General features: G+C 47.7%; 1 protein-coding gene across 5 annotated transcripts in view; it reads right to left on the bottom strand.

The window, feature by feature from the left end:
• Positions 1–364: 364 nt before the first annotated feature.
• Positions 365–19,073, bottom strand: part of ARNT2 (aryl hydrocarbon receptor nuclear translocator 2) — a 256,680-nt gene continuing 237,971 nt past the window's right edge. For all 5 annotated transcript variants that reach the window (XM_063925807.1, XM_063925809.1, XM_063925805.1 and 2 more), the window contains 4 exons: positions 18,877–19,012; positions 18,600–18,765; positions 8,359–8,495; positions 365–1,131 (listed from right to left, as the gene is read on the bottom strand). In XM_063925807.1, coding sequence (XP_063781877.1) covers positions 1,033–1,131; positions 8,359–8,495; positions 18,600–18,765; positions 18,877–19,012 — 538 coding nt within the window. In that variant the 3' untranslated portion in view covers positions 365–1,032. The remainder of the gene's footprint in view (positions 1,132–8,358; positions 8,496–18,599; positions 18,766–18,876; positions 19,013–19,073) is intronic.

Here is a 19,073-nt window from a genome sequence, read left to right as displayed (position 1 = left end):
TGCTGAAATACGCTGGGTGCTAAAAGCCTGATGTAACATTACCCATACAGCTTAAAAATGGCACATTTTTCAGTGAAAGAAATGCATAGGGTGTACCATGAATCAGTACGGTACAGCAGTTCTAGTATTAATAAACCCAGTCTGCATGAAGAACTATCAAGCATCATGTAAGCAATGCTCTATTGGATTGCTATGAATAATCTGGGCTAGACAGACCCATTTTAACTGAGTTTCCACCAAACTTTATAAATCATTTTGAATAACTCACCAACATCTATTTGCCGACTCTAGCGTCATTACCCGAATTGCCAAATCAATGAACAGAAACCTGGCACAGACATAAATAGTAATACAAAAACAAACATAACCCATGTCAACCTTTAATGAAATGACATTAGCAAAATACGGCATAGTAAGACTATGCAAAGAGTAATAGTACAGGACATTCAGTAGTACAAAATACACAATATATATGTTTCACATTAACATAACAGCTTGACAGATATGTAACCGTGTGATTGGTCACTTCAAAGAAACACGATGATTGTCCAATCCACCGCAGATTATGGACATACCCAGAAGATTACTGGAGAGGGAATAAGGGTTTAGATTATGCCATTTTGCTGAGGGCTGATGGACAAATCCAAGCGAAGGAATACATGACACTAGGGACTTTGACAGACGATTCCTGTACATTAATAGTGCCCACATAGAGCGCAATATACTCTATGCTTGTTCTTTTCCAGCTATAGGATACCATCACAGTGCCATTTGTATATCAGTTGATCACAATTTATTTTTGTTGATATGTTTACTTTTTGCTGTCAGAAGGACAGTCTGTATAATAAGATCCCCGATTCTTGCTTGAGATAAGAAAGTTACAACAAGTTTACATGAACCCTTCCAGCTTGTGCGAGGCGGGATCCATGCTGGAGTGACAGATGTTGGTCATTTGGAGGGAGCAGGTGAAAGTGCTGAGACCATAATGCAGCCTCTCTCCTTTGCTGCTGTACAAGCCACGCAGGGAATTAATTATTCAGAAAAAGGTGGGAACATCCCCAAGTCTGCAAAGTCTTCAATGTTGTAGTTACCAGTGCCTTGCGTGGGGTCTCCAGACATAGGAAGCATGTCCTGGGGAAACAGAGGATCTATACAGCCAGCCATATACGTCACTTTAACTCAGACACTATTTGCATCTCTTGATCCTTTGCCCAGCCCTAGCATTACCTTCCAAACAGACAAAATAGGATTTTGGTACTTACCGATAAATCCTTTTCTCCTAGTCCGTAGAGGATGCTGGGGACTCCAAAAGGACCATGGGGTATAGATGGGATCCGCAGGAGCTTGGGCACACTAAAAAGACTTAATCTGGATGTGAACTGGCTCCTCCCTCTATGCCCCTCCTCCAGACAACAGTTATAGGAACTGTGCCCAGGAGAGACGGACATTTCAAGGAAAAGATTTTTGTTTAAACTAAGGGCTACAAACCGACCGGCCCACACCACAAACATACCGTACAACCGGAGTAACCAGATAACAGTATGCATTAACACCAGCAACAAGCTGAAACAAAACAATACACAACCCGTGTATAAACTAATTTAACCAGCAAGAAAACACTGCGAGTAATAGTCCGCACCGGGACGGGCGCCCAGCATCCTCTACGGACTAGGAGAAAAGGATTTATCGGTAAGTACCAAAATCCTATTTTCTCTTACGTCCTAGAGGATGCTGGGGACTCCAAAAGGACCATGGGGATTATACCAAAGCTCCAGAACGGGCGGGAGAGTGCGGACGACTCTGCAGCACCGACTGCAGAGTCGTCCGCATAGGCCAGGGTATCAAACTTATAGAACTTAGCAAACGTGTTAGAACCCGACCAAGTAGCTGCTCGGCAAAGTTGTAACGCCGAAACGCCTCGGGCAGCCGCCCAAGATGAGCCCACTTTCCTGGTAGAATGGGCTTTCAACGACTTCGGCACCGGTAGTCCGACCGAAGAATGAGCCTGCTGGATCGTACTACAAATCCAGCGTGCAATAGTCTGTTTTGAAGCAGGATGACCAATCTTGTTGGCCGCATACAAGACAAACAACGCCTCAGTCTTCCTAGCAACAGCTATCCTAGTGACGTAGATCTTCAACGCTCTTACAACATCCAGAGATTTTGGAATCGCCACTGCTTCCGTAGCCACCGGAACCACAATAGGTTGGTTAATTTGAAATGAAGAAACCACCTTCGGCAGAAATTGTTGACGAGTCCTCAATTCCGCCCTATCCGAATGAAAAATCAAGTACGGGCTCTTATGGGATAAAGCCGCCAACTCTGACACCCGACCTGGCAGACGCCAGCGCCAAAAGCATAACTACCTTCCAAGTGAGAAACTTCAACTCAACATTACGCAAAGGTTCAAACCAGGAAGACATGAGAAACCGTAACACCACATCAAGGTCCCATGGAGCTACAGGAGGCACAAACGGAGGATTGATATGCATTACTCCTTTCACAAAAGTCTGAACCTCTGGGAGGGCAGCTAACTCTTTTTGAAAGAAAATAGACAAAGCCGAAATCTTCACTTTGATGGAACCCAATTTCAGGCCTTCATCTACCCCCGCCTGTAAAAAGTAGAGAAAGCGACCCAAGTGAAAATCTTCCGCAGGAGCCATTTTAGACTCACACCAGGAAACATACTTTCTCCAAATACGGTGATAATGTTTCGCCGTAACCTCCTTCCTAGCCTTAATGAGAGTTGGAATGACCTCCCTGGGAATACCCTTACGAGCTAAGATCTGGCGCTCAACCTCCATGCCGTCAAACGCAGCCGCGGTAAGTCTGGAAACACGCATGGCCCCTGCAACAACAGATCCTCTCTTAGAGGAAGCGGCCACGGATCTTCCACCAGTAAGTCCTGAAGATCCGGGTACCAGGCCTTTCTTGGCCAGTCCGGAACAACGAGAATCGCCTGAACCCTTGCTCGTCGAATGATCCCCAGTACCTTTGGAATGAGAGGAAGTGGAGGGAACACATACACCGACTGGAACACCCACGGAGACACCAGGGCGTCCACTGCAGTGGCTTGGGGGTCCCTTGACCTGGAACAATACCTCGGGAACTTCTTGTTGAGACGAGACGCCATCATGTCGATCAACGGAATTCCCCAGCGTCTTGTCACCTCTGCAAATACCTCTTGGTGAAGAGCCCACTCTCCCGGATGGAGATCGTGTCTGCTGAGGAAATCTGCTTCCCAGTTGTCCACTCCCGGTAGGAAGACTGCTGACAGGGCGCACACGTGTTGTTCTGCCCAGCGAAGGACTCTTGTGGACTCTGCCATTGCCGCTCTGCTCCTCGTTCCGCCTTGACGGTTTATATGCGCCACCGCTGTGATGTTGTCTGACTGCATCAGGACAGGTCGACCCTGAAGAAGGCTTCTTGCTTGCAGCAGGCCGTTGTAAATAGCTCCTAACTCGAGAACATTTATGTGGAGACAGGCTTCCTGAAGCGACCATTTCCCCTGGAAGTTTCTTCCTTGGGTGACTGCGCCCCAGCCCCGGAGACTTGCATCTGTTGTTAGAAGTACCCAATCCTGGATACCGAATCAGCGTCCCCCTAGGAGGTGATGACCTTGTAGCCACCACAGGAGAGAGATTCTGGCTCTGGGAGATAAACTTATCTTCCGGTGAATGTGCAGGTGAGACCCGGACCATTTGCTCAGCAAGTCCCACTGAAACACCCGGGCGTGAAACCTGCCGAATGGGATGGCTTCGTATGCCGCAACCATCTTCCCCAGAACCCGAGTACCTTGATGGATCGACACACTCGTCGGCCTCAGAAGTTCCCTGACCATCGTCTGCAGTTCCAGAGCCTTTTCTTCTGGAAGAAATACCTTCTGTAATTCCGTGTCCAGAATCATGCCCAGAAAAGGAAGCCGAGTGGTCGGAATCAACTGGGATTTTGGCAAATTGAGCACCCAACCGTGCTGTCGCAGAACCGACAGTGACAACTCTACACTTCTCAGCAACCGTTCCTTGGACCTCGCCTTTATCAGGAGATCGTCCAAGTATGGGATAATTGTAACCCCTTGTTTGCGAAGGAGAACCATCATTTCCGCCATGACTTTGGTGAAAATCCTCGGAGCCGTGGAAAGCCCAAACGGCAACGTCTGAAATTGGTAATGAGAATCCTGTATCGCAAACCTGAGAAAGGCCTGATGTGAAGGATATATCGGGACATGTAAGTAGGCATCCTTGATGTCGACTGACGCCATAAAATCCCCCCCTTCCAGGCTGGCAATCACCGCTCGAAGGGATTCCATCTTGAACTTGAAAACTTTCAAGTATGGATTGAGGGATTTTAGATTTAGAATTGGTCTGACCGAACCGTCTGGTTTCGGCACAACAAAGAGGCTCGAGTAGAAACCCTCCCCCCGCTGGGACGAGGGAACAGAAAAAATGACCCTCTGTAGACACCGTTTTTGAATCGCTGCTAGCACCACCTCCCTGTCCGGAAGAACTACTGGTAATGCCGAAACGAAGAACCGGTGAGGGGGCATCTCCTGAAACTCCAGTTTGTATCCCTGAGACACGATCTCTAGTACCCAAGGATCCAGGCCTGATTGAATCCAGACCTGACTGAATATTTGTAGACGGCCCCCCACCGGTCCGGACTCCCCCAGGGAATCCCCAGCGTCATGCGGTGGACTTGGTAGCAGCAGGGGAGGACTTTTGGTCCTGGGTGCCTGAGCCTGCAGGAGGTTTTCTTCCCCTTCCTCTACCCTTTGAAGCGAGGAAGGACGAACCTTTTCCACGCCTGTATTTATTGTGACGAAAGGACTGCATTTGCTGATGTGGTGCCTTTTTCTGTTGTGTGGGAACATAAGGAAGAAAGAGGACGTACCCGTAGTCGCGGTCGAGACCAGGTCAGCCAAGCGTCCCCAAACAAGACAGTACCTTTGAAGGGTAGCGCTTCCATAGCCCTCTTGGAGTCGGCATCAGCGTTCCATTGATGGATCCACAGCGCCCTCCTGGCTGATATCGACATGGCATTGGTTCTTGAACCCAAGAGACAGACGTCCCTCGCCGCGTCCTTTATGTAATCTGCAGCGTCCTTAATATAACCGAGAGTTAAAAGGACATTATCTTTATCAAGAGTATCCATATCATTAGCTAAATTCTCAGCCCATTTAGCAATAGCACTACTCACCCATACCGATGCCACAGCGGGTCTGAGCAATGCACCCGAATTAGCGAAAATGGACTTCAGAGACGTCTCCAGTTTGCGATCCGCCGGATCTTTGAGGGCTGCCGTGTCAGGAGACGGAAGTGCCACTTTCTTAGACAAACGAGATAGAGCTTTGTCAACATTTGGAGATGCCTCCCATTTTTCCCTGTCATCATAGGGGAAAGGATACGCCATGTAAATCCTCTTGGGAATCTGCCATTTCTTATACGGCGACTCCCAAGCCTTTTCACAAAGAGTATTCATTTCATGAGAGGTGGGAAACTTCACCTCAGGTTTTTTTCCCTTGAACAAGCAAATCCTTGTTTCCTGTACCGCAGGTTCATCAGAAATGTGTAAAACATCTTTTATAGCCACAATCATGTACTGAATACTCTTAACTAACCGTGGATGTAAAGCTGCCTCAGTGAAATCGACCTCGGAATCAGAGTCCGTGTCGGTATCCGTATCTACCACTTGAGTAAATGGCCTCTTTTGCGACCCGGATGGGGTCTGTACCTGAGACAAAGCCTCTTCCATGGACTTTTTCCACACCTGCGTCTGTGACTCAGACTTATCTAACCTCTTTGATAAGGAAGCTACATTTGAATTTATCGTACTGAGCAATGCTAGCAAATCAGGTGTCGGCTGCGTCGACAGTCCCAACTCTAGCCCCGCATCCGCTCCCCCAATAACCTCCTCCGGTGAATAACCTTCAGCCTCACACATGCCGACACGTAGTACCGACACACCACAACACACAGAACGTCCCAGCTAGGTGACAGGCCCACAATAAAGCCCAGATAGAGGACACAGAGGGAGTATGCCAGCTCACACCCCAGCGCCCATATATCGCCAGAAACGATATATGTACCCAGCGCTGCCTTATGTTAATATTAAGCACCACACTGCGGCCCCCCTCTGAAAATGCCCCCCATTACTTAGGAGAGAAGCGTGGAGGTCCCGGCAGCGTCTATCCCTCAGCCGCGTGTTGTAGGGAAAATGGCGCCCGTGAGCTGCGAGACGAAGCTCCGCCCCCTTCCCGGCGCGCTTCGGCCCGCCAATTTTAAATCTGAAAAAAGATGCCGGCAGGGGTCTGTAAACGGTGCCGAGGCACCTACAATCTTTAAGCCGCCCAACAAACTCCAGTAACATGCTGCCCAGGGCACCCCCCCCCCCAGCGCCCTGCACCCAGTGAAAACCGTTGGTGATGTGTGTGGGAGCATGGAGCACAGCGTTACCGCTGAGCTGTACCTTTACTGAAGTCTTCTGCCGTCCTGAAGTCTTCTGATCTTCTCATACTCACCCGACTTCTATCTTCTGGCTTCTGTGAGGGGGCGACGGCGTAGCTCCGGGAACAAGCAGCTAGGCGCACCAAGTGATCGAACCCTCTGGAGCTAATGGTGTCCAGTAGCCGAGAAGCAGAGCCCTTAACTAAGAAGAAGTAGGTCTGCTTCTCTCCCCTCCCTCCCACGCTGCAGGGAGCCTGTAGCCAGCAGGTCTCCCTGAAAATAAAAAACCTAACAAAGTCTTTTCTAGAGAAACTCAGTAGAGCTTCCCTAGTGTGCATCCAGTCACTCCTGGGCACAAAGTCTAACTGAGGTCTGGAGGAGGCGCATAGAGGGAGGCGCCAGTTCACACCCAGATTAAGTCTTTGTAGTGTGCCCAAGCTCCTGCGGATCCCGTCTATACCCCATGGTCCTTTTGGAGTCCCCAGCATCCTCTAGGACGTAAGAGAAATATGCATTATTGTTATTAACATTTGTTTATAAATTGTCACAAACCGTTCGTAGCGCCATAATGAATGAACTTTAAGCGGGGAACTGTGGGCGAATGGATTCGCCTGTCCGGATAGCGTGACCACCCGCTGCACTTTAATACAGTGGCAGGATCTCGTTCAGGTGTTCGCTGGCCATAGAGAAGAGAGCACTCTTAAGAGAAAAGGGGTGCGAACCCCATGGGTGAAGGATGCGTTTAAACGCAATGGCAGTTTGCCCCCTTCACCCACAACTGAATTACCCCCTAATTGTGCTTTACACAAACTGTCTCCTTTGTTAGCCAGTCACACTGTTCTTATGGGATCCGGTCACGCTGCGGGGTGAGGGGTTTAGGAACCCTCGGGGAAGGTTAGGGTTAGGCTGCAGAAAGGGGGGTTAGGCACCACTTAGGGAGGTTAGGGTTAGGCTGCGGGAGGGAAGGGGGGAGGGGGTTAGGGTCAGGCTGCGGGAAGGGGGGGGTTAGGAATTAGGGTTAACTTTATTTCTCACTGTCTGTTTTTTTATCACTGGGATGCTGCTGTCGGTATTTTGACAGCCAGCATCCCGACCATCGGGATCCCGATACCAACCCATCCCCATAGGTGCCATTCATAGGCTTGAATTTCTGAGATTGGTAGATATGATATATGGGTGTTAGTGTAGGTGCCAGACTTATAATATGACATTTCTTAAAAACGGTGAGAAAATATTTTAACAAGCACATAGCAACTAATACAATTCTCAGACATGAAAGCTAATGTCTCACTGGTTGCATTTTGTAAGTTACTTTTCATATGCCACTTTATCCATGTTATATAATTAGAACTATGATCAACTTCTCTATTAGTAAAATTGACAATACAAATAAAAAATAGAAAACTCCTTTCTGCAGCATGTCATCGCTAGCAACACCCCCCTGTCGGCCTTGCTGCATGAGGGGATGCTGCTAGCGATCCGCAGGATCGTTCATATCATGAGTACACACTAGATGATGTGTCGCTCTGATCTGTGGAAACGGGCGACATATTGTCTAGTGTGTACCTAGCTTTAGATTTGGTTGATTTTCTGTGTTTTTTGCAAATATCCCTGACTATTATAAAATGCCCCTCTAATTCCAAATGAAAAACACTTGTGAGTATCCCTGACAAATGATGCAGTATAAACCATAGAGCACAGGTTCTCAAACTCGGTCCTCAGGACCCCACACAGTGCATGTTTTGCAGGTCTCCTCACAGAATCACAAGTGGAACAATTAGCTTCACCTGTGGACCTTTTAAAATGTGTGAGTAATGAATGCATCTGTGCACTTGCTGGGTTACCTGCAAAACATGCACTGTGTGGGGTCCTGAGGACCGAGTTTGAGAACCTCTGCCATAGAGACATTAGGTACCTGGAAGACTTCTGCCTGGCCTGGCTGCTGGTGGGAGTGCTGCTCATTGCTCTGCTGGTTATGATGCTGACTCTGCCACTGAGACCACACTTCTGATGCCCGGCCCTGGAACTGACTACTGCTCTGTCCTGTTTCAGCTGAACATAGAGGAGAGAACAAAATACGGTTGGGTGAGTAAACATTAGGCTTGTAGCCTAATAATGTATTTTCTGTATACTTACCATAGTAACCACAAACACTATCCACATGTGCATGCAATATGAGGAACAGTAGTTACTGAATACTGGTAAAGACTGAAAAAAATAAGAATTTACTTACCGATAATTCTATTTCTCGTAGTCCGTAGTGGATGCTGGGACTCCGTCAGGACCATGGGGAATAGCGGCTCCGCAGGAGACAGGGCACAAAAGTAAAAGCTTTAGGATCAGGTGGTGTGCACTGGCTCCTCCCCCTATGACCCTCCTCCAAGCCTCAGTTAGGATACTGTGCCCGGACGAGCGTACACAATAAGGAAGGATTTTGAATCCCGGGTAAGACTCATACCAGCCACACCAATCACACTGTACAACCTGTGATCTGAACCCAGTTAACAGCATGATAACAGCGGAGCCTCTGAAAAGATGGCTCACAACAATAATAACCCGATTTTTGTAACAATACTATGTACAAGTATTGCAGACAATCCGCACTTGGGATGGGCGCCCAGCATCCACTACCGACTACGAGAAATAGAATTATCGGTAAGTAAATTCTTATTTTCTCTGACGTCCTAGTGGATGCTGGGACTCCGTCAGGACCATGGGGATTATACCAAAGCTCCCAAACGGGCGGGAGAGTGCGGATGACTCTGCAGCACCGAATGAGAGAACTCCAGGTCCTCCTCAGCCAGGGTATCAAATTTGTAGAATTTTGCAAACGTGTTTGCCCCTGACCAAGTAGCAGCTCGGCAAAGTTGTAAAGCCGAGACCCCTCGGGCAGCCGCCCAAGATGAGCCCACCTTCCTTTTGAAATGGGCATTTACATATTTTGGCTGTGGCAGGCCTGCCACATATGTGCAAGCTGAATTGTACTACACATCCAACTAGCAATCGTCTGCTTAGAAGCAAGAGCACCCAGTTTGTTGGGTGCATACAGGATAACAGCAAGTCAGTTTTCCTGACTCCAGCCGTCCTGGAAACCTATATTTCCAGGGCCCTGACAACATCTAGCAACTTGGAGTCCTCCAAGTCCCTAGTAGCCGCAGGTACCACAATAAGCTGGTTCAGGCAAAACGCTGACACCACCTTAGGGAGAAACTGGGGACGAGTCCTCAGCTCTGCCCTGTCCGAATGGACAATCAGATATGGGCTTTTGTGAGACAAAGCCGCCAATTCTGACACTCGCCTGGCCGAAGCCAGGGCCAACAGCATGGTCACTTTTCATGTGAGATATTTCAAATCCACAGATTTGAGCGGTTTAAAATGTGATTTGAGGAATCCCAGAACTACGTTGAGATCCCACAGTGCCACTGGAGGCACAAAAGGGGGTTGTATATGCAGTACTCCCTTGACAAACTTCTGGACTTCAGGAACTGAAGCCAATTCTTTCTGGAAGAAAATCGACAGGGCCGAAATTTGAACCTTAATGGACCCCAATTTGAGGCCCATAGACACTCCTGTTTGCAAGAAATGCAGGAATCGACCGAGTTGAAATTTCTTCGTGGGGCCTTCCTGGCCTCCCACCACGCAACATATTTTCGCCACATGTGGTGATAATGTTGTGCGGTCAGCTCCTTCCTGGCTTTGACCAGGGTAGGAATGACCTCTTCCGGAATGCCTTTTTCCCTTGGGATCCGGCGTTCCACCGCCATGCCGTCAAACGCAGCCGCGGTAAGTCTTGGAACAGACATGGTACTTGCTGAAGCAAGTCCCTTCTTAGCGGCAGAGGCCATGAGTCCTCTGTGAGCATTTCTTGAAGTTCCGGGTACCAAGTCCTTCTTGGCCAATCCGGAGCCACGAGTATAGTTCTTACTCCTCTACGTCTTATAATTCTCAGTACCTTGGGTATGAGAAGCAGAGGAGTGAACACATACACCGACTGGTACACCCACGGTGTTACCAGAACGTCCACAGCTATTGCCTGAGGGTCTCTTGACCTGGCGCAATACCTGTCCAGTTTTTTGTTCAGGCGGGACGCCATCATGTCCACCTTTGGTCTTTCCCAACGGTTCACAATCATGTGGAAGACTTCCCGATGAAGTCCCCACTCTCCCGGGTGGAGGTCGTGCCTGCTGAGGAAGTCTGCTTCCCAGTTGTCCACTCCCGGAATGAACACTGCTGACAGTGCTATCACATGATTTTCCGCCCAGCGAAGAATCCTTGCAGTTTCTGCCATTTCCCTCCTGCTTCTTGTGCCGCCCTGTCTGTTTACGTGGGCGACTGCCGTGATGTTGTCCCACTGGATCAATACCGGCTGACCTTGAAGCAGAAGTCTTGCTAAGCTTAGAGCATTGTAAATTGCCCTTAGCTCCAGTATATTTATGTGGAGAGAAGTCTCCAGACTTGATCACACTCCCTGGAAATTTTTTTTTTTTTTTTTTCCTGTGTGACTGCTCCCCAGCCTCTCAGGCTGGCATCCGTGGTCACCAGGACCCAGTCCTGAATGCCGAATCTGCGGCCCTTTAGTAGATGAGCACTCTGCAGCCACCGCAGAAGAAACACCCTTGTCCTTGGAGACAGGGTTATCCGCTGATGCATCTGAAGATGCGCTCCGGACCATTTCTTCAGCAGATCCCACTGAAAAGTTCTTGCGTGAAATCTGCCGAATGGAATCGCTTCGTAAGAAGCCACCATTTTTCCCAGGACCCTTGTGCAATGATGCACTGACACTTTTCCTGGTTTTAGGAGGTTCCTGACTAGCTCGGGTAACTCCCTGGCTTTCTTCTCCGGGAGAAACACCCTTTTCTGGACTGTGTCCAGAATCATCCCTAGGAACAGCATACGTGTCGTCGGAAACAGCTGCGGTTTTGGAATATTTAGAATCCACCCGTGCTGTCGTAGAACTACTTGAGATAGTGCTACTCCGACCTCCAACTGTTCTCTGGACCTTGCCCTTATCAGGAGATCGTCCATTTCCTTTGAAGAAGAATCATCATTTCGGCCATTACCTTGGTAAGGACCCGGGGTGCCGCGGACAATCCAACCGGCAGCGTCTGAAACTGATAGTGACAGTTCTGTACCACGAACCTGAGGTACCCTTGGTGAGAAGGGCAAATTGGGACATGGAGGTAAGCATCCCTGATGTCCCGGGACACCATATAGTCCCCTTCTTCCTGGTTCGCTATCACTGCTCTGAGTGACTCCATCTTGATTTGAACCTTTGTATGTAAGTGTTCAAATATTTCAGATTTAGAATAGGTCTCACCGAGCCGTCTGGCTTCAGTACCACAATATAGTGTGGAATAATACCCCTTTCCTTGTTGTAGGAGGGGTACTTTGATTATCACCTGCTGGGAATACAGCTTGTGAATTGTTTCCAATACTGCCTCCCTGTCGGAGGGAGACGTTGGTAAAGCAGACTTCAGGAACCTGCGAGCGGGAGACGTCTCGAATTTCCAATCTGTACCCCTGGGATACTACTTGTAGGATCCAGGGGTCCACTTGCGAGTGAGCCCACTGCGTGCTGAAACTCTTGAGACGACCCCCCACCGCACCTGAGTCCGCTTGTACGGCCCCAGCGTCATGCTGAGGACTTGGCAGAAGCGGTGGAGGGCTTCTGTTCCTGGGAATGGGCTGCCTGCTGCAGTCTTCTTCCCTTTCCTCTATCCCTGGGCAGATATGACTGGCCTTTTGCCCGCTTGCCCTTATGGGGACTTAGGCTGAAAAGACGGTGTCTTTTTCTCCTTTATACGGCAATACTACCATGTGCCGTTTGGAATCTGCATCACCTGACCACTGTCGTGTCCATAAACATCTTCTGGCAGATATGGACATCGCACTTACTCTTGATGCCAGAGTGCAAATATCCCTCTGTGCATCTCGCATATATAGAAATGCATCCTTTAAATGCTCTATAGTCAATAAAATACTGTCCCTGTCAAGGGTATCAATATTTTCAGTCAGGGAATCCGACCAAGCCACCCCAGCGCTGCACATCCAGGCTGAGGCGATCGCTGGTCGCAGTATAACACCAGTATGTGTGTATATACTTTTTAGGATATTTTCCAGCCTCCTATCAGCTGGCTCCTTGAGGGCGGCCCTATCTGGAGACGGTACCGCCACTTTGATAAGCGTGTGAGCGCCTTATCCACCCTAAGGGGTGTTTCCCAACGCGCCCTAACTTCTGGCGGGAAAGGGTATACCGCCAATAATTTTCTATCGGGGGAAACCCACGCATCATCACACACTTCATATAATTTATCTGATTCAGGAAAAACTACAGGTAGTTTTTTCACACTCCACATAATACCCTTTTTTATGGTACTTGTAGTATCAGAAATATGTAACACCTCCTTCATTGCCCTTAACATGTAACGTGTGGCCCTAATGGAAAATACGTTTGTTTCTTCACCGTCGACACTGGAGTCAGTGTCCGTGTCTGTGTCGACCGACTGAGGTAAATGGGCGTTTTAAAGCCCCTGACGGTGTTTGAGACGCCTGGACAGGTACTAATTTGTTTGCCGGCCGTCTCATGTTGTCAACCGACCTTGCAGCGTGTTGACATTATCACGTACTTCCTTAAATAAGCCATCCATTCCGGTGTCGACTCCCTAGAGAGTGACATCACCATTACAGGCAATTGCTCCGCCTCCTCACCAACATCGTCCTCATACATGTCGACACACACGTACCGACACACAGCACACACACAGGGAATGCTCTGATAGAGGACAGGACCCCACTAGCCCTTTGGGGAGACAGAGGGAGAGTTTGCCAGCACACACCAAAACGCTATAATTATACAGGGACAATCTTTATATAAGTGTTTTCCCTTATAGCATCTTAATATATAATCATATCGCCAAATAAGTGCCCCCCCTCTCTGTTTTAACCCTGTTTCTGTAGTGCAGTGCAGGGGAGAGCCTGGGAGCCTTCCCACCAGCAGTTCTGTGAGGGAAAATGGCGCTGTGTGCTGAGGAGAATAGGCCCCGCCCCCTTTTCGGCGGGCTTCTTCTCCCGTTTTTCTGACAACCTGGCAGGGGTTAAATACATCCATATAGCCCCAGAGGCTATATGTGATGTATTTTTAGCCAGTATAGGTACTTTCATTGCTGCCCAGGGCGCCCCCCCCAGCGCCCTGCACCCTCAGTGACCGTTGGTGTGAAGTGTGCTGAGAGCAATGGCGCACAGCTGCAGTGCTGTGCGCTACCACATGAAGACTGAGAAGTCTTCAGCCGCCGATTTCTGGACCTCTTCTCTCTTCAGCATCTGCAAGGGGGTCGGCGGCGCGGCTCCGGTGACCCATCCAGGCTGTACCTGTGATCGTCCCTCTGGAGCTAGTGTCCAGTAGCCTAAGAAGCCAATCCATCCTGCACGCAGGTGAGTTCACTTCTTCTCCCCTAAGTCCCTCGTTGCAGTGAGCCTGTTGCCAGCAGCACTCACTGAAAATAAAAAACCTAATAAAACTTTTACTCTAAGCAGCTCTTTAGGAGAGCCACCTAGATTGCACCCTTCTCGGCCGGGCACAAAAACCTAACTGAGGCTTGGAGGAGGGTCATAGGGGGAGGAGCCAGTGCACACCACCTGATCCTAAAGCTTTTACTTTTGTGCCCTGTCTCCTGCGGAGCCGCTATTCCCCATGGTCCTGACGGAGTCCCAGCATCCACTAGGACGTCAGAGAAAATGGATTTATGGTCTGTTTATCAGTAGCATTATCAGTAAAGCTGTAATGTATTCCACACCACCTGTTTTGTTGCATGTCAAGCTCCCTGCCCTGGTGGCAGCATGGTAAAGTGATGCACCCCAGTTGTGGCATTATGGCATAGAGAATTCTGCAGTGGAGAGACACCTTCTTGCTCGGTTGCACCAGTAACCCATTTGAGTCCCCCAAGCAGTGATGCCTGGAGGTGACATTTGTGGAGTGTGTAAGTCATGAGGGCAGATAACATACCACAATAAGACCCCCCACAAAGGACCCGGGAACAAATCAGGTTGTGCATCGGTGTGAATGGATAATCCTGGAGTTTGTGACCTGGGTCATCATCCCTGGTAATTACCTAGGACATGGGCCGACACCAGTGACGTGCGGTGGAGTGAGGCAGAGCCCATTTAGCTCACCGCATGTCCCTGGCCGACACACAACCTGGATTTTTCCTGGGAACTTACCTCGGTGTGAAAGGTGTACAAATAGATACAACACGGGTTTATCCTGTGTTCATTAAACTGTTTCTGACTTGTGTGTGAAAGTGGTATTAGGTGGCTATGTCACTTTCTGCTAGATGGAATAGATGTACAATAAGAGCTGAGTCAGCCGGTGCACGCTGGTCAGGAAGTTACACATACCGCATTCTGATGGGAACAGACATGTTGGGGTGATTCAGATGCCCCAGTAAAAGGGTGTGTATTATAGTAAGAGAGCGTGGATTAATGAAAGAACAGAACATTTCAATCAAAATATGAGAATGAAAATGTCAGTGTATTAATTTAGGGATTGCATCAATATCCTGGCGGTTGATATCCCAATGGTCAGTATGCCGACAGCGCCATCCCGGCGGTCAGAATGCTGATGGATCCCACTGAGTATTTTAACCCTTACCCTTGTCCTAACCATAACCCACCCCTCCCACAGACTAACCCTAACTGTCTCCTGCAGCCTAACCATAACCCACCCCCCCTGCAGCCAAACTCTAACCCTCCCCCTAGTCCCTAACACTAACCCAAGTACTTACCGTCGGGATTCTGACCATCGGCATGCCGCTGTCGGCATTGTGACTGACGGGATTTCAACCGCCGGATCCTGGACACATCCCTATCATATATAGATATCTATAAAGTAAACCTATTTCTCCAAGGTGTTTAACACTTCTCTCCTGATCCAGTGCAAGTAACGTGTGCTGGGCTAATTTCCCTTGGTCTGAGAGAAGACAATGTCACATTCTATCATCCTATCTAGAACTGTTCAAGTTAACAGGCTGCAACAGAAGAGATAATATAATATCATAAGATGACTGAAGTCACCAATGACATTATGTTGTAGTCTGTGGACTTTCCGTTTATATATAATAAAGAAAACATTCACATTGAAAAGAGATAACTATAGAAGATTTAGGACCTCATTCAGCTTGGATCGCTATTGAGACAGAAATTGCGATTTTCTCAATCCTGCTCCTGCTAAAAATCGCATGTGAAGAGCCATCCACACAGGTAAAAGATGCCACCGATGCAATCACAGAATTGCGATGCATTTGCAGAAATCGAGTACCATCGACAATTGCTGGTGACCCAGGGCTACTCAGAATAACAAGACTACGATTTTGCAATTTTACAACGGAAGCTGATAAGGCCCTTAGTGCTGTAATTTGATGACAATAAAATATACAATATGTTAAAACCATCTCCTGTCTTATTTGCCAGGCCCGACTGCCAGGCATTCAGATCTCTGCCAGATTTGGCCATGGGCATTCTTACATGTGTGCCTAAATCTAAAAGATCTTGTTGTCTGGCACTCTGGTAAAAAAAAAGTTGGATCTGACAGGGTACCATCAGTAAGATAGATGCGGCTAATTTCTAACTGTATTTAACGTCCATCCCAAGCAACATATCAAAGTTCCCAATCAGAAGTTTATTAGGTTTGGCTATCTTCATGGGTATATACATGCCCAGTTTGCAGTCAATTAGGTCTAAAACAATTGCAGTAGCTACAAGCAAAAGAAAGAGAGATACTCTCCGGAGCAGCGGTTCTTAACTTGGTGCATGAGTACCGTCAGGAGTACTCGCTGTGATGTCACTTGGCATATGAGTACCGCCAGGAGTACTCGCTGTGACGTTCAGGGATAAGCAAAAGCTTTTTCTTGTAATGGCAGGGTGGGGGGAATTAAATTGTATTACTATTGACCTTATTCAGCAGGAGTAGAAGATTCTGATTTTTAGAATCTGCTACTCTTGCAATCGCATGCTGGGGGCCACCCATCGCAGGGCAAGGCCGCCCAGCATGCTACCTGCTGCCCACCAACTGCAATCAGGCTCTAACTACGATCGCGCCACAATTAGAGCGTGCGCGCAGAAACTATGGACGCCTCTTGCAGTCATTTTTTCAATCAGAGCGGCTACATGTGGTGACATGCAGCCTCCCCAAAAATGCAGCCTACACGCCCCCGTTTCCCCGGCACCTCTCAGAAAAAACGCTCCGTCACTGAGGCGTTCGCAGTTAATGCGGCCAAATCGCATTAATGGCTTGTGCAGGGGTCTTCTCAAAATTTGCGTTCACATCGCAATCAGGCCCAATGTCTCTGTATTTATTAGAACATAACCTTACACAGTAGCTTTAAAATAAATACAAAAAAAAAGCATATGTTGGCTATAGTTTCAGTGTCAATTTAAAAAAATGTTTTAATTGTAATATGTGAGAAATACATATACTATATGGACAATGCATTTGGCCACACCTGTTAATTATTGAATTCAGGTGTTTCAATCAGACCCGTTGCCACAGGTGTATAAAATCAAGCACCTAGCCATGCAGTCTCCATTTGCAGATATTTGTTATACAAAATGGGTGGCACTGTGACAGGATACCACCTTTGCAATAAGACGGTTCATGAAATTTCATTCCTGCTGGATAGTCCACGGTCAACTGTAAGTGATATTATTAGAAAGTGGAAGCATTGAGAAAAAACAGCAACTCAGCCACGAAGCGGAAGACCGCATAAATCACAGAACGGTGACGGCTAAGGTGCATGGTGCGTAAGATTCGCCAACGCTCTGCTGATTCCATAGCTGAAGAGTTCTGAACTTCCACTGGAATTAATGTAAGCACAAAAACTGTGCGGCGGGAAATTAATGGAATGGGTTTCCATAGCCACGCAGCTGCATGCAAGCCTCACATCCCCAAGTCCAATGCCAAGCGTCGGATGAAGTGGTGTAAAAGAGACCGACACTGGACTGTGGAGCAGTGGAAACGTTTTCTTTGGAGTGACGAATCACACTTCTCTGTTTGGAAATCAGATAGGCGAGTCTGAGTTTGATGGATGCCGGGAGAACGTTACCTGCCTGACTGCATTGTGACAACTGTAAAGTTTGGTGGAGGAGGGCTAATGGTATAGGGCTGTTTTTTTAGGGTTTGAGCTAAGCCCATTATCTCCAGTGAAGGGCAATCTTAATGTTTCACCATATTAAGACATTTTGGACAATGCTATGCTTGCAACTTTGTGGCAAGAGTTTGGGGAAGGCCGTTTTCTATTCCAACATGACAGTGCTCCAGTACACAAAGCAAGGACTATAAAGACATGGTTTGATGAGTTTGGTGCGGAAGAACTTGACTAGCCCGCACAGAGCCTGACCTCAACATCATCGAGCACCTTTTGGATGAACTGGAACGGAGATTGTGAGCCAGGCCTACTTATCCAACATCAGTGGCTGTCCTCATAAATGCTCTAAAAAATGAATGGACACAGATTCCCACAGAATCACTCTAACATATTGTGGAAAGCCTTCAAAGCAGAATGGAAGCTGTTACAGCTGCAAAAATGGATTCCAACTCCATATCAAAGTATATGTATTTGAATACAATGTAATTACAGTCCCTGTTGGTGTAATGGTCAGGTGTCTGAATAATTTTGTCCATATAGTATATGTATAATTCATACTGTTTGTGTAATTTATATTTTAATCCTGTTTATAGTTCTATTATAGCTTATATTTAGTGTAGTGGCACATAAACATTTTATCTAATAGCAATTAAATTCATTAAAATATTTTTCTTTGAAAATGTTTGGGGTGCAAATTATGCAAATGGTCTACCAGAGGGTTCCAAGGTGGGAAATGATTGAGAACCACTTCTCTAGGGTAATAGACATTGATGCTGTGGTTATTAAAGGAATTTGCAGGTACTGTGATGGGGAGAAATAGCACATGAAGGCAGTGTCCTCCAGGGTACAAGGCGGCCATGGCTCACAGTGGAGATCTAAAGAACAGCTGTGTGGAGAAATATAAGACTTTTTATGCCATCATGTGTGTTAAGTATTACAATGCAAACCTATGAGTATTTCACTTCTTGCTTCATAGAGGTTTATATGGTGACCACAAAGAAACGGAATGCAGACTTACTGAACGCCGCGTTCCGTCCTCCTAAACCAGAGTAGGCATTTCCGCTGGGAGATGATGTGGCTGGGCTGGATAGTGGGCTGTACGTGGATGGATCTGATGTGTACGTGTGACTTGTTCCAATACCAAATGGAGAAGTTTGAGCTTTACCAGACTGTGATGTAATTTGCTGTGAATTTAACAAACACATATTTTGCCTTAAGGACAATCCAGCATTGTGCCTCCCACTTTCAGCACCTTCTGTGATTAAGAATACATTGATCTCTGGTGGTGCAAGTACCTGTCCTTGAAAAGGAGGCCGGCTTCCTGTCCAAACCTGTCCAGCATTAATCTGACGTGATATTTGGGTCAAGTTCTGCCCTGTGCCCGTTGGAGACTGGATCTCATTAACTCCGGACACATGGACTACTGAGGAGCTGAAATAACAAACAGTGAATCATTGACACCAGAACAGAACAGTAGAAAACAAGCAACAGT

The sequence above is a fragment of the Pseudophryne corroboree genome, chromosome 6 (assembly GCF_028390025.1).
Source record: "Pseudophryne corroboree isolate aPseCor3 chromosome 6, aPseCor3.hap2, whole genome shotgun sequence".
Taxonomy (NCBI): Eukaryota; Metazoa; Chordata; class Amphibia; order Anura; family Myobatrachidae; genus Pseudophryne; species Pseudophryne corroboree.
This window is presented reverse-complemented; position numbering and strand designations above follow the sequence as displayed.